The sequence below is a fragment of the Globicephala melas genome, chromosome X (assembly GCF_963455315.2).
Source record: "Globicephala melas chromosome X, mGloMel1.2, whole genome shotgun sequence".
Taxonomy (NCBI): Eukaryota; Metazoa; Chordata; class Mammalia; order Artiodactyla; family Delphinidae; genus Globicephala; species Globicephala melas.
Genome location: NC_083335.1, coordinates 4270313 through 4286979, shown reverse-complemented (window position 1 = coordinate 4286979; position 16667 = coordinate 4270313). Strand labels below are relative to the sequence as shown.

The window sequence follows — 16667 nt, the reverse complement described above, 5'->3', positions numbered from 1 at the left end:
GGTTCAATCAGTGTGAAGGATGGCGCTGTCATCTGCTGAAATGGGGAGACTGGGAGGAGTTGTGAACGTTGCAGTCCTCCGGCGGCAGTGGCCAAGTCTGCAGATCACAGTGGGGCTGGAGGGCGATAGATATTTAGGAGTCGCCAGGGTATGGATGGTATTCAAAGCCCTGAAATTCATCAGTGTCACCTTGAGAGTGAGCATAGAGAAGAGGTGAGAGGCCTGAGGCCTGTTGTTTCAGAGATCAGGGCATTGATTCCGAATTCACAGAGAACAGTTAATTAAGAATTTTCTTAACGTTCTGTCACTTTCTTAATGGATTAACACACCACTGGTCCCTTTTGAGACAGTTGCACTATTTAATAATCATTGCTTTTCTTTCTCTTTTATATTTTAGTGTCTTTTACCCGTCGATTGCTAATACTGCTTAAAACTGATAGGCATTTTTGGGTCTGGAAATCTGAGTTTTGTGCAGCAGCATTTAAAAAAAAAACACCAAAAGAGATGTTTGTAGCCATAGAAAATTGCAGTCTCAAAAGTATACAATTGTTAATCAAGATAGAAGGTAGTGTAGGTCTAGTCTAAATTTTTCACTGTTATTTCTTGCTTAAAAGTCTCAGTTGGGGTTGTGATTTCATGGTAGGCAAATCTAGTAAAAAAAAAAAAAATCAAAGGATGTAGTATTAATAGAGTATTAGTTCCTTTACACTGAACTTGAAATTCTTTCTCTTTTTTTTGCCTTTTCTAGCCAATATTTGCATTTTTAAATGAAGAAAAGTTTGACGTGGATGGATGGATGGTTTATAATCCAGTTGAAGAATACAGAAGGCAGGTAAGTCAGTAGATACTGTAGATGTGGGGAATCTCAAACCTGCCTGGTGATGATATGCCATCAGTCACGCTCTTTGAGTATCAGTAACACCCTTGCTAAATAAATTTTTCCTGGCAGTGGTATAATATGGCTCATTCTAGTACTGTGGAACCTACAGGCTCATCCCAGGGCCATGTTCAAGCTGCACTAGAGGCTGCATGGCTAAGTTCTCTTTCCTTCCGCTACGCGAAGAACATCCATTATATTGTTGTCCATGAAATGAATCAAATACTCAGAGTCTAGAGAAGCCAGACTTCTGTACCTTACTACTCAGGAGTTGATGTCATGATGTATGTATTTGGGAGCCTAAGTATTACTGGCAGTTAGATTTCTGTTATATTCATTTCAGTTTAAAGATTCAAATGAATTAGAACTGTTTTCCTGTAATGACTTTTCCAAGAATGCTTTGATGAATGTGTATGAGAATTGCCTTTACTGCTGTCTTAGTAAACTTCACCCACATGCATGTTTACTTGCAATAATAAAGCGGGAGGCTTCGTGTATTGTTGCTGTTCGGGGCAAAGGTCTCTCTGCAACAGCTACACTTTGACCTCTGCTGTAACCAAATCATAGGACAGTTAGGAGTTTTGTGATGAGGTTTTTCATAATTCTCGTTCTACAAAGCTCATAAAGTAATTGGGAAGTTTTGTTGAATGAGGTTTGAGAATCAAATCAAGCCCAGTGAATGTAAAGTAAAATCGTAGAACCCTAGACTTGAGAAGAACCTTCTAGCCACCACTTCCACTACCAGGCACCTGGGTTGACTTCCCGGTTTAGCCTTTTTCTTTTTTAAATTAATTTTTATTGGAGTATAGTTATGTTACAATGTTGTGTTAGTGTCTGCTGTACAGCAAAGTAAATCAGCTATAGCACAGGGAACTCTACTCAGTGCTCTGTGGTGACCCGTTTAGTCTTGATCAGTGGTTTGCCTCTGTTCATAAGAAGATTCGGTGCTCAGGGATGTGGGTGTGGGAATTTATCTCTAGGGCACGTGTATGCGGTAGTATGTCCTGTTGCTTCCAGAACTCAGATTTAGTTTGTTGAGTTTTTGAAGGCTGTGTGTACCTCTCATTTTAATAACCTCTATTCCAGGTCAGTTGTGGAGGCAGAAGAGGGACCATGAAAACATCTTGCATGTTTTGGAGACCTCTGTAGTGTTATGTATTAAAATATTTGCACCTTAGTTTTTGAGTGTTATTGACAATATTAAGACTTACTTTTTAGGGCTTTCTGTTTTTAAGCTTGCATGCATATATGAACTCTTGAAGGTATTTAGTTCTAGAATGCCATTATATTCCATCTTTTTTTCTTATACCTTTCTGATGGGACTTGTAACTCTCTAATTGGACTCGACATCCGACTCATCTGTCTGGCCCGAGCTCTATAGGGCCAGACGTAAAGATGAGGTACTATTTGCGTCCCCAGAGCAAGCACCCACATGGCTCACTTTTGTGTGTGTACTTGTGTGTTTGTGAGCATGGGGAGAGAGTTATTCCACCACCTCTGGACCTTGTCCACAGTAGCTACAATTTTGTGGGTAGGCGATAGGATGGGAGGTGTCTTCCGTGTCACACTAGCCGTCTGCTTAGAATGCAGATGAGTGTATTTCTCACACAGCCCATAGAGCAATCACCCATCCCAAACCACTTGATTGAAGAAACTCTCAGGAGGTGGCGAAATGAGCCTCCCCAGAGGGGTTTTCCTTACTTCCCTTCTGTGAATGTCTTCATAAGCTCAGCCTCTTTCTACTTTGGAGCAGGTTGAAGCGAGTGGGGAGTGGAATTGGCCTGATGGCTTTTTTACCCTCAATCAGACACAGATGAAGATTACACAGTGTACTTTTCTTTAGGGCGTGGGGCGGTTTGCACGGGTCGGGGAGGAACTTGGGTTTCTCTTTATTGTACAAGTAGTAGAGAAAAGTTTGACATGAAATCAAGGAAGATCTCAAGTTCAAGAGAATTTGTATTTACCAGCGATAGTTTAGAATTCTGGAACCCGCCAGTGTTTTGTCTTGTGTTCTTACATTGTCTGGATTATCGATCGATCTGCCTCCCTTACTATAAATCAGTACACCGTTACTACCCCGCTGTCAGAGGCACACGCACATTCTGCTCGAAAGAAGAAAGGAGACCCATCCAAGGCCAGATCCAGAGATGAAAGCATCAGTGCTGACGTGGACTTCCTTTCTTCCTGCAGGGCTTGCCCAATCACCATTGGAGAATCACTTTTATTAATAAGTGCTATGAACTGTGCGACACTTACCCGGCCCTCTTGGTGGTTCCATATCGCGCCTCAGATGATGATCTCAGGAGAGTTGCAGCTTTTAGATCCCGAAATCGAATTCCAGTGAGTACTGCAATTAATGTTTTCTGTAAAGAGTGCCTTTTCTTCCATGAGAACAGTAGTCAGAGAAACACTCTTTTGGAATTTCAGTCACACAAATAATTATCAAGTGTCCTCTGAGTGCAAAGCAGCAGGCCAAATGGGGAAAGAAGTAAGACGTCACCTGCCTTCCAGGAGCTCGCGATCAAGGACAGAGAATGAACTCAAGTAATTCTTATACAGGAGAGGGTACAGGTAACACCAGGTGGAAAGGAAGAAGGAAGGACAGGGTCCCTGTGGCTTGTGTCTTCGTAGCACAATAACTGACAGGCATTAGGCTCTGGGTAATGTCGGTTGAGTTATGCTGGAAACCGTGCACCTAGCCTATGTTATGGAGCCTATGAGTATAGGCTTTTACGTACCACCTTTATTAGGATTTGTCTATCCTCATCACGTTTGTAAGCTGCCTTCATACCATTAGCAACCTGGGGTCAGGTGCAGACTATCCCAAACTATATTTACGGTATCACTGGACCTAGTTCATAAATTAGTCTTTGGTTCTTAAATATTTATGTACGAGTCACCCTGTCTACTCTGTGTCCATAAATCTTGTTGGCTAAAAATTTAGAGAATTTTTCCCCTCTGTTAATTTCCAGGGCATGTCATAATAAGTACATTGTCTTATTTTGTTTTGGTTTGATTTTGAAAAACAAGGGTTGAACAATTAAGATTTAATGTCACGTTGCCTTTAACTTCCAAGTCTAGACATTTTTGTCCCTAAAAGGATATTTGTGTGAAACTTTCGTTATGCTATCAACATAATATGAATTGTAACTTTTTTAATGCACTTGCTTCGCTAAGCACGAGTGTCCTTTCGTATCTTCACGATATATATTATACTTGAAAGTACGTTCTTTGGCTCCTTTTGCGAGAATACTGTGCTGATGAAGCTAGAATTACCATTTCGCTCCTCTCGTGCTCGACCCCTGCCCTGGCTAGCTGTCTTGCTAATCCATGCCTCACCCGCAGGAGAACTGGGCTAGGATAGTGTGAATTGATTTTGTTCACTCCTTCATTCAGTTAATATTTATTGAACATCTACTGTGTGTGTATGCGTGCGTGCGTGCGCGCGCGCGTGTGTGTGTGTGTGAATTTCACGGGATTGGGGGTAGGAGAGGAAATGAAACAACTGAACCCGGCCCACTGTGCTCAGGCTGCCGTCTTGATCCAGTTGTTCCCCCTGTTCTGAGTGAATGGGAGCCCACCGTAGAGTAAATAGAATGCTTAGCTTTTTACTTAGCCATTTTATTGATCCTTCTTACTTTGTGATGGCCAATTTGCATTTATTTTTCCTTAAAAAAACTGAGGCTAAGCTCTCCATCACTTCTCTATCTTTTATAGATTACCATGCTTAATAATATCTAATAATAGGGCTTCCCTGGTGGCGCAGTGGTTGAGAGTCCGCCTGCCGATGCAGGGGACACGGGTTCGTGCCCCGGTCTGGGAAGATCCCACATGCCGCGGAGCGGCTGGGCCCGTGAGCCATGGCCGCTGAGCCTGCGCGTCCGGAGCCTGTGCTCTGCAACGGAAGAGGCCACAACAGCGAGAGGCCCGCGTACCGAAAAAAATATATATATAATATCTAATAATAGATAATGTACTCTTTGTGATATACCTTCTAATCACCTGACTCTTGACTATAACCCAGGAAATGTATTTGCTTTTGATATGAAATCATTAATATTTGATATTCAGTTCTTTTTTTAAAAAAACATATAAAGATACAAAAAGCATTGATGAGAAAGCAGTCTTGTTATGTTGTCCATAAATAAGATGCAGAGTATTATAAAATATCACTGAATAACAAAATGATCCACATGTATTAGTGTTCCCATTAATGGATACTTACTCCTTTGTTCTCAAACAGGTTGGTCTTAATGTTATCGAATTCTTTAACATATAAGTAATACATATTTATTTTAGACATTTATAAAAATACTGGTAAGGCTAAAGGAGACTGCCACCTAGTGAGAACCACAGTTATGTGCTTCCAGACTTCCTTCTATGCATACATATTTTTATTTGGAAAAAAGAAAATTATTCTGTGGTTTATGTCTCAGTCTGCTTTTTCTACACCGATGACTGTCTGTTTCATGTGCCGGTGTGTAGATGTACTGTATAGATTGACAGAAAACTGTCAGTCAGTTTTCTATTCCTATTATAAACAGTGCTGTGATAAACATCTTTTGGTGGCTAAATATTTGTGTACATCCTTAATTATTTATGGCTTCTACATATTAACTTCAAAAAGAATAGCCTGATATAGTAGCATATACTTTAAAAGCACTCACGGTAGTTGATGTTGTGATATTTGCATTACTTGTACCTGGTCATCTGTATGGCAAGCATCCTTTTTATAAAGGTAGTTGAGATCCCAAAAGAAAAAGCAGGTAAGAGGTGAAACAACTCATAACAATAGCATTTCTTAACATGGCCTGGTGATTCCAGTCTTAAATCTCCCAAGCAGAGAGAAGAAGGGCAGGAGAATGGAGGGCATGCGGGGAACAGGGCCGTTTCTTGCATATGACCTGATTTAAATTTAAAACTTGATGAGGGTCTTTATCAAATAATAACTGTCTTGTATGTGCAGCGATTTGCTCTTTTAAAAGTGATCTCATATTGGGAATTCCCTGGTGGTCAAGTGGTTATGACTCCACGCTTTCACTGCCGAGGGCCCAGGTTCCAGCCCTGTGTTGGGGAACTAAGATCCCACAAGCTGCCCAGCGCGGCCCCTCCACAAAAGAGTGGGGACTTCCCTGGTGGCGCAGTGGTTAAGAATCTGCCTGCCAATGCAGGGGACACGGGTTCGATCCCTGGTCCGGGAAGATCCCACATGCCGTGGAGCAACTAAGCCTGTGTGCCACAACTACTGAGCCAGCGCTCTAGAGCCTGCAAGCCACAACTACTGAGCCCGTGTGCCACAACTACTGAAGCCCACATGCCACAACTACTGAAGCCCGCACGCCTCCACTGCTGAAGCCCACATGCCCAGAGCCTGTGCTCCGCAACAAGAGAAACCACCGCAGTGAGAAGCCTGTGCACTGCAACGAAGAGTAGCCCCCGCTCGCCACAACTAGAGAAAGCCTGCGTGCAGCAACGAAAACCCAACGCAGCCATAAATAACTAAATAAATAGATAGATAAAATTAAAAAAAAAGAGTGATCTTATATCAAATCAACATGTTGTAGACCTTAAATTTACATAGTGTTATAGGTCAAGTATATGTCAATAAACCTAAAAAAAATTAAAAATACATAGATACTTATAAGCGATCTCACGTCTTTTCCCTCTTGGAGGCAAAGCCATAGGAGGTGGGCAGGCCAGGTCTCACCTCCATGTTGTAGATTAGAAAGTGGAGGTTGAGGGAGGCCAGCACTTGTGCCCAGGCCTCCCAGGCCTGAGCCTTCGGAGTCTTAGTTGGGGGCCACAGTGGTGTTTTGACTGGGCCCTGGCAGGCACAGAGACTAAATTGAATGAGTATTCATTCGTATTATATAATCTTTTCTCATTGACGTGTTGTCATTATTATACACAGTGATTTTTATGAACATCATTGCTCGTCATTTGCCATAGTGGGGAGGTGACTTCAAAGACGACAGTGTACTTGGCCTTGTATTAAGTGAGCTCGAACACTTGTGCTTCTGGGGTTGTGTCTGCTTTTCATGGGTTTTCGTACATGCGTTCTCCATTCATCCTCCCAGTAGCGTCATGCTGTCACGTGGCTCCGCATTTAATGAAAGAGGGAAAGGACGCTACAGAGGCTGTGAACTCAGCCACCACACTTACCTTCCAGCTTCTGTTAGTTTTATTTTATTTTTCTCTTCTAACAGCTTTATTGAGATAGAATTCATCTATGAAACCATTCATTCATTGAAAGTGGACAGTTCTGTAGCTTTTGCTGTATTACATTTTTAGCTTCCTTTTGCAGGTCTTGTTTCTCAGGTGCTATGAACTGAGAGACCAGGTAGCAAGTGTGCTGGGCTTGTGTGTAAAATTGGAGAAGGTTGATTCTGAGTAAAGGCTCAGAGCTCTCCCAGGAGGCGGGTGTCCAAGCTTCATTGTGGAGACTCTGGCAGCTCTTTGGCTGTCCTGAGATCCTGTTTGCTTCCTTTGGGTTTTCAAGCCCCTGTGTTAGACTCTAGAGTTGAGAGTGTTGGGAAAATGACCTGCAGGTGTGAGGTACCAGGGGTGGTTTTCTTTACCTCTCACCTTTTGCTAAAGCTGTTTCTGGGTGATGACAAATCCAGTGCAAGCTACAGGACTGAAATAAAATATCTGAAGCTTTCTGTTTCCTTTAAGTGATGTAACTATTTTTAGGTAAGCATTTAATGTTTTTAGATGTGGTGCGAATTAAGAAAAGACTAGTAAAGCAACTGGTTATTCTCGTTGGCTCTGAATAGTCATCATCGTTAAATGTGTGTTTCTGGGCACACGTGGAAATGGCAGGTGAACAAGCATCCCGTTTCAGCAAAATGAGATTCACTTCATCCTGATTGTTAGTGCTCTCTTTTTTTTATAGTTTTAATTGTTTTGACATTTGGTTCTTTCTCGATAGCTTAAAATTTCTGAACCAACCGTAGGTGCTGTCATGGATTCATCCAGAAAACAAGACGGTCATCATGCGTTGCAGTCAGCCTCTTGTTGGTATGAGTGGTAAACGAAATAAAGATGATGAGAAATATCTCGACGTCATCAGGGAGACGAATAGACAAATTAACAAACTCACAATCTATGATGCTAGACCCAATGTAAATGCAGTGGCCAACAAGGTAAGTATATTTAATGACATGGTAGAAACTTGCCTTACGTACAGTGTGCAGTGTTTTACCTGAAGGTTGTTGCCATGGCGTATCAACATGTGGGTTTAAATTAAACTTCGCTTAAAGAGGAAAACGAGTTCACTGAAGGTAGAAAGTAGTTTTAATCACAAAACATATCTTAAAAGTTGAATACATTAAAGCCAAATGAAAATAAGCTTTAGGTAAAGTAGAAGTCTAGAGCTGTAGTGAACTTGGGAAAGAGAATCTCTTTGGAGCTCTTTAGGCTGTTGACAGTGATTCTCAGTGTGTACACTAGTGAGGCATCTGTGAGGATTGTGGGAAGCTGTAATTGTTAAAATCCTAAATTTGTAGCTTTATCTAAGCATTCTCTTCACCATACTCAGAAGTGTGTGTTCTCATTTATATGAGACAATCCAAGAAATGAGTAGATCCATGTATGTGAGTTTTACAGTTATACACATAATGGTAATATTTTCAAAGAAATCTGTCTCAAGGGTCGTCTTGGCCTTCTTAAGTAGAGTATGCAGACTGGCCCTAAAGTTGAATGACAAGGCAGTGTTGCCTGCAGGACTCCTCAGCAGATGCTCAAGGTGGAAGGCTGTTTGCCCCTGCACTACAGGGCCCAAGATTCAGAAATACCTTTGACATTCAGTTTAACCTTTTTGGTTTTTTTTTCCCTTTCCCTCTCCCATTGCCAGCTGTCACTTATAAGTATTCACAGTGGGCCTGCCCCATTCCACCTTTCAGATGTATGGCTTCTTGTCAGATGTAGGCTTAAATTTCATCATCTTGAATATTTTGCTTATCCCAAGGTCATTTATCTGGCATCTTCAATTATTCAGAGCACAAGACAAGAACCTGAAAGCAAAACAAGTCCTCAAGCAGCTCAGATAGTTTCAGTAGCTTCCTAAATGGACCCTGTGATGTCTGTCTGCACAGGCGTGTGTGTGGGGCTCCACTCATAATTATTTGCACACAGATTGTGCACCTTACACATTTACTTTTGGACCCGGTATTTGTTACTGCAGTTGGTTTTGTTTTACAAGACGAAAATGATATTGAAATTATTTGTAAAGCAGTCAGGTAGTGAAATCGATAAATAGGTTAGGAAATGTAACACAACATTTAGGAAATTAAGTCTAAATATGAATATCTTGTTGTATTATCCTTACCTTTATATTTCTGTTCCTGCTATCCTTCAGGTATAATTCAGAGTTGAATACATGTATAAAATGAAGTATTTCCATGTATACATTTAGCCTGAAACAGATATCATATAACATTAAAATGGGGTATTTAGAAAGAATTTTTTTAAGTATATAAAATGTATAAAATGAATAACTTTATTGTATTAACTCTAAAGCTCATTGTTGTAGCAGTAGAATTCTTGAATGCCTTTTTAACACTCAGGAAATATGCCTGTGTTTCTAGTCCATTTAGGAATGAAGGGAAGGAAAAAATTAAGCAAAAAAACCTAGGCTTGAAAGATCTGTGCATCATTCTCTAAAAAAACACACTCAGGTTCCCCTCCTCCCTCGACTGTGTCTTCCTAGTCATCTGTATCCATAGCAACAGGCTGTGTACGTGGTTGTACTAGGTGACATGGGTGGTTCTTTTTTGTTGAAGAGAACTGAAAAGAAAACTTCAAAACTAATCAGAGATGTGGAATTTGAACTTTTGGGGACTCAGTCTCTGCTTGACTGATTGATTTTTACCCTTCTGAATTCTCTCCTCTTTGGACCGAATTGTTCTGCCCTTGTGGATATTTAGACATTTACAGCCCTGTATGTAACAAGCAATATTGCACCATTTTAAATTAAAGAAAAAAACAAACAAAGGAAACCTAGAGGCAGATAAGATCCAGCAGTCTGTGATGAATTAAAGCAGGACTGTGTTAATGTCTGTTTTTGGCAGAAACTTTGGCAATGAATTATTACTTTTTCCTCCTATCATCTTCAGTGATCTACGAAAGAAACTCCAGAGTTAGGAATGTCTTTGAAAATCACTAACTGTTTACAAACCACATGTACAGAGAAACAGGTCACATGTCCGTGGGAGGGTAACGTGTGTCCTCGTGTGAGAGGCTTGCAGATCCAGTTCACAACAGTGACTGCCAGGGGGATAGGTGCACCTCTGTTGTGACCTCTGATGGCAGCTGCAAGGTGTTATTCCCTGAGGTAGGGGTAACCAAGGAGAGGGGAATATGACCCATTTGTGTATGGATTCATTAGCTGATAACTATTTAAAAACAAAGTGAACGTTTATTGTCTACTTACTACTGATGCCATTTGTAGCAAGCTTTAAAAACACATTTCTGTCTAAATAAAATACAATTTCTTACCTAGAGTCTCTGGAGATCAAGGCCTCTGGCTTGTACATAGGTCTCCAGGTTTGAAGTTCAAGTGGTAGCCTTACTTCTACTGCAGGAAACCTTCTCTGTGACTAACCCCGGAAAAAAACCATAGGATGTATTGGCCCTTCTGTCCCGAGCTACAAGTTTATATTCCTTCAATTGTAAATGAAAAGAGAAGAGGTATTCCGTGGCAATGGCAGGCATGTCGCTTGTCTGTCCTTTACCTGCGGGCACTGCCGAGATAGTGCAACTTGGCTTTGACTGTTTACTTACCTTTACTGGTGAGTTTACATATTCATATGTTTTTATGATGTTAATTAGCATCCTTCCATTTCAGCTTGCTTTCTTCGAAGGTCCCCGAATAATTTAACTTTTTCTTAAAAGGCCGGAGGCCACACGTTCCATGGCATTTTAAAGCATTAAGCAGAATGCAGCCAGGTTCCTAAACAAAGCCGGAGTGTTTCTTTTTGTCTTCGTGGAAAAGAGGCATCTTCACGACCCTGTGAAAGGGAAGTGACGCCCAGCCTAGCGGGTGGATGCTGGTAGGCGCCACGGCAGGTGGTAGCCATCTCGTCCCCGCTTGAAACCTTTTGTCCCTCCAGGGCCCACCACGTGCAGCACTGTCCTGGTGTTTGCATAGCACACAGACAGTCATGGGGCACTAGAAAAGGTTCAGGCTGTGAAGTCAGATGACTTAAATTCTGCTGCTTACCTCTGACTTTGGGTGTAGTTAAATAGCATCTCTTCTCATTTTCAAAATGCAGTTAGTAATACCTGTCTTGCAGCATTGCTGTAAGAGTTAGATAAAATTATGTAAAGCAAGAATCACAGTATCATTAAATGGTGGCTGGTGTTAACTGTTATAGAGCCTGGCTCCTTTTAATCTTATGAGACCTGGGTAGTATTATCCCCTGTTCTACAGGAGACAGCGTTGAGGCGCAGAGAGGTTAAGTGCCTTGCCCCAGATCACACAGCAAAGAGGGGCTGAAACTGAGCTATCGACCTGGGTCTATCTGTCTCCAAAGCCTGTCGTTTTCCTCTAGCCCGTCCAGTCCCATGGGAGCCTGCCCCTGAAGAGTACTGTTAAAATCCGATGGAAGACAACGACCATTCAGAACCTGCTCTTGCCTTTCCAGATCCAGAAGAAGAGCTAGTAATTATAGAACATTTTGAAAATGATTTTTTCTCACAAATACAGATCCTCCGGAAATTGCCAACTCACCGTCTTTTTTCCCTAGCTCAAAGTGTGACTAATGTTGTTGACGCCTAGCGTCAGATAGGAAGTCGGGTCACATCAATTATCGTATCTAAGTTGCAAGTTTTTAGGTTGAGATTTGGAGGACCAATAACCTTTGAAATATTTGTGTAAGTTACTGAAGCAATAGAAAACCCAACTTACTGTTTTGTGTATCTTATTGTTTCTTAGGCGACAGGAGGAGGATATGAAAGTGATGATGCGTATCATAACGCCGAACTTTTCTTCTTAGACATTCATAACATTCATGTCATGCGGGAATCTTTGAAGAAAGTCAAAGACATTGTTTATCCTAATGTGGAAGAATCCCACTGGTTGTCCAGTTTAGAATCTACTCACTGGTTGGAACATATCAAGGCAAGTATATTTTTTTGAAAAAAGATACACATATATAAAAAAGAAAGTAATGGTTTAGTGGATCAGGAAATTTTTTTGATTCCTTAAATTTAAAAAAATACTGAACAGCGAGAGAGAAAATATTTGTTGTATGTAGCTCTACATTTGACAATTTTGTGTTTCTTTACAATTTGCTTACCTAAATTAAAGATTTCACAATATTATCTCCAGAATATTTTTTAGAGTTTGTAGAGATGTCACTTTCCAACTCGTCAATAGCAAGTAGTTGAGGCTTTCACCCAGGTTTATTTAGGAGTAGATAATTTATTATTGAACCATTACTGGGTATGACCCTCAAGAACCTAGAGCAATTGTTTTTATTGAAACTTACCTCAAATTGACTTTGTTTAAAGAATGAGTTTTGTGTTTTTATTATATTCAATCCTTCATCTTGATAGAGGCATCAAAAACCTCCATTCTTTTAAAAGTACTTGAAGTTGGGACTTCCCTGGTGGCACAGTGGTTAAGAATCCGCCTGCCAATGCAGGGGACAGAGGTTCGATCCCTGGCCCGGGAAGATCCCACATGCCGTGGAGCAACTAAGCCCGTGTGCCACAACTACTGAGCCTGCGTTCTAGAGCCCATGAGTCACAACTACTGAGCCCGTGTGCCACAACTACTGAAGCCTGCACGCCTAGAGCCCATGCTCCACAACAAGAGAAGCCACTGCAATGAGAAGCCCATGCACCGCAACGAAGAGTAGCCCCCGCTCGCTGCAACTAGAGAAAGCCCATGCGCAGCAACAAAGACCCAACACAGCCAAAAATAAATAGATAAAATAAATAATAATTAAAAAAAAAAGTACTTGAAGTTATGTGAGGGAACTAACAATTTTAGAAGCCACCATTTAGTTCTATAAACAAACAAAAAGCCAACCTTAAATAGGTGGATTCTGAAGATAGAGTGTTTTCTAGTCAAAATTTATTTTCCAACTTGACAGGAGTTATAATTTTAGTCAGTCTCTCGAACTTTCGGGTTTTTTTCCATAGTTTATCATCCTCAAAAATGAATTGCAAAAAATCTAATTGTGACAACTAAATGTAATATGGTATCGTGGATAGGATTCTGGACTAGAATAAGAGAACATTAGGTAAAAACTAAGGAAATCTGAATAAAGCATGGCCTTCATTAAAATTAAGTTTATTAATAATTTAATAATATATCTATATTGGTTCATAGTTGTGACAGATGTACCATACTATTCTAAGATGTCAATAATAGGGGAAATTGGGTCGAGTATATGGGAACCTTCTGTAGTACCTTTATAACTTTTCTGTAGATTTTGAGAATGGCTCTTCAAGGGCTTTTGTAGACAAAGCAAAAAGATACAGTTTAGGTGGGTTTAAATTTTTTTTATTATTATTAATTTATTTTTTGGCTGCTTTGGGTCTTTGTTGCTGCGCGCGGGCTTTCTCTACTTGTGGTGAGCGGGGGCTGCTCTTTGTTGCGGTGCGCGGGCTTCTCATTGCGGTCACTTCTCTTGTTGCAGAGCACGGGCTGTAGAGCTCACAGGCTTCACTAATTGCAGCGTGTGGGCTCAGTAGTTGTGGCTCACGGGCTTAGTTGCTCCGCGGCATGTGGGATCTTCCTGGACCAGGGCTCGAACCCATGTCCCCTGCATTGGCAGATGGATTCTTAACCACAGCATAGGTGTGTTTAATTTTTTAAAGGAAATAACTACACAGGTCTGAAAAGGTGAATATACTGGTTGGGGGTACCATTCACTCCTCACTTGAGCAAGAAAAGAACCACAGTTATGTGATTGGCTCAAGGTGAGACATGTTAAAAATAGAATGAGGTTTCAAACCCAGCCCTTTGGTCATGGAGCCTAACCAGTACAGGCTACAACATGGATGAACCTTGAAAACATTATGCTGAGTGAAAGAAGCCAGGCATAAAAGACCAGCTACTGTAGAATTCCATTTCTGTGAAATTTCTAGTAAAGGCAAAACTGTAGAGACAGAAAGCAAATCATTGGTTGTCTGGGGCTGAGGGTGGGAACAGGGATTGGCACCCGGAACTATCTTGGGTAATAGAACTGCTCTGCCACTGGATGGTGGTGATGGTCGCAAAACTGTATAAGTGTATTAAACCATATCGAAGTGTACACTTACAGGTAAATTCTACTGTTTGTAAAGTGTACTTCTGTAAATACTTAAATCATCAAAAAATGCCATCAGATCAGTAGCTCTTCGTACGCATACATTTAGTCACTGCTAGGTCTCAGATTTCTACTAGAGGCTGTCAGTTTATCTTCAGGTGAGGATTCCGCAATTTATGAGCCACATAAGGGTTCATATCTTGTCGATTTAAAGGCCAGAAGGTGATTTCCATTGTATCATGCCTTTAAGGTCTAGACTGGACCTCTTGGGCCAGTGATTTTTCTAACGTGATCACTGTTATTGGTTGCATTGTGTCCTCCCAAAGTTTATATGTTGACGTCCTGACCCCCAGTACCTTAGGGTGTGACCTTATTTGCAAACAGGGTCACTGCAGATGTGATTGGTTAAGATGAGGTCTGACTGGAGTAGGGTGGACCCTTCATTCGATAAGGCTGGTGTCCTTATGAAAAGGGGAAATTTGGACACAGATACATGCTCAGGGAAAATACCATCTGAAGATTGGAGTTATGCTGCCAGAAGGCAAGGAACTACCAGAAGCTTTGAGATGGGCCTGGATCAGGTCCTTCCCTAGAGCCTTCAGAGGGAGCGTGACCCTGCCCACACCTTGATCTTGGACTTCCAGCCTCCAGAACTGGGAGATAATACATTTCTGTCATTTAAGCCACCCAGTCTGTGTGACTTTGTTACGACAGCCCTAGTGAACTCGTACAATCACATATGTGAAAGAAAGCTTGAAATGCGGTTTGGTTTTCGTGTATTTGTCTTGTTTTTTAATACCTACTTGCATTCGAAGGCAGTTTCTTTAGAGGAAAAGCAACAGACCCTGCAGCTTCTGGCCTTCCGTTTTCAGAACTCTTTCTGTTCTAGACATTAATAGTATTTTAAAACGAACTTTAACTAGGGCTAAAAGCTATCAGTTCAAATTCAAGCAGTCCCTTCCAGCTCGCTACTGACTCGCATGTTTTTCTTTGGCAGCTCGTTTTGACGGGAGCCATCCAGGTCGCAGACAGGGTTTCTTCAGGGAAGAGCTCGGTGGTGGTGCACTGCAGTGACGGATGGGACAGGACTGCCCAGCTGACATCCCTGGCCATGCTGATGTTGGACAGTTATTACCGGAGCATCGAGGGCTTTGAAATATTGGTCCAAAAAGAATGGATCAGTTTTGGACACAAATTCGCATCTGTAAGTAAACAATAAAGCTAGTTTTTTAAATGTCTGATCACCACCATCTGGGATTAAAAAAACTATTTGTGAAACCAGTGATTTCCTTTTAAGAAGAAAATCTGAGGAGTGTAATGAAAAACACTCTGCAGGTTTGAAAATGTGTGATGCCTTGGGTTTAGCCAGTCTTTTTAGGAGACATGTTTGTCCATCTGCACTATTAATAGTTTCGCTTGAAAGTAATACAAAAAGTGTTTAAATTGAAATTGTGCAAAAGAAGGAAGATCCTCCTTTCTCAACTAATATTATAACTATTACAGCCAAATATTTTGTAGAAATGCTAGACTTTTTGTTGAGGCTTTTACTATTCTCTGATAGACATTTTGAAAACCAAAAGAACCTATTAAAATTCATATTTCCTATTTTCCTAAAGAGCCTATTAAAATTAAATTTCCTATTAAAAGGGTGTCTTGTTTCCAGGCACCCTTTGAATAAGCATTTTGAACAAGTTCCCCACATGGTTCTCATGAAGAGAATCCATAGACAGTTTCAGAAACACTGCTGTGTAGCCTTGTAGCCTTCATCTGAATTTCACAAGTAGTGTGAATAGCATCGTCAAGTAGAAAGAGTCATTGTTTAGTAAATGAATAAATGGTGAGGTTTTTGTCTTGTTTTTGAGAAAGAACCTTTTTTTTAAAGAACTTTTAATTATAATAATCACACCCTTTTGGACATGGTTTCAAGACTTGAAACTTTGGGATTGGTCCCTTAGCAACTGGTAACTTAACTCTACCTGCAGCTGCCCACGACTTGTACAAAATTCCAATCGGATAAAATAGTTGTCACGTTCACATAGCATCATGATGCTTTCTCAGTTTGTATTGATATATTATAGAAGTTTATATACTTAATTTCCATTATTTTGAAACCATACGTTATTTTCTGCATTGCCATGGGAAAAAAAAATACTATTCACTCTCTGGGAAGCTTGGCGTTTAGAATGCAGATTGCCGAGTTGTGATTGTCACACTTTGTGAGTAATATGCTTCCTCAGTTTTGTACCCAGAGATTAAAACAAATCATCACTTCCTTTCAGAGAATAGGTCATGGCGATAAAAACCACGCCGATGCTGACCGATCTCCTATTTTTCTCCAGTTTGTTGATTGTGTATGGCAGATGTCAAAACAGGTAAGAGATATTAGGATGAAAATACATCTGACTTAATGTTGAAATATTTTGATGTAATATCTGGGATTTGCCTCAGAGTAACACAGGGTAGGGATAGAGATGCAACAAGTTTGGCCACGTGCGGATAACTGTTGAAGCCGGGTGATGGGTACACGG

General features: G+C 40.9%; 1 protein-coding gene across 6 annotated transcripts in view; it reads left to right on the top strand.

Annotated features, from left to right (window-relative positions):
• Nucleotides 1-16667, top strand: part of MTM1 (myotubularin 1) — a 113490-nt gene that overhangs the window by 81720 nt on the left and 15103 nt on the right. For all 6 annotated transcript variants that reach the window (XM_060292431.2, XM_060292432.2, XM_030846950.3 and 3 more), the window contains 6 exons: nt 749-832; nt 3068-3217; nt 7834-8022; nt 11814-11999; nt 15137-15343; nt 16419-16511. In XM_060292431.2, the coding sequence (XP_060148414.1) occupies nt 749-832; nt 3068-3217; nt 7834-8022; nt 11814-11999; nt 15137-15343; nt 16419-16511 (909 nt within the window). The remainder of the gene's footprint in view (nt 1-748; nt 833-3067; nt 3218-7833; nt 8023-11813; nt 12000-15136; nt 15344-16418; nt 16512-16667) is intronic.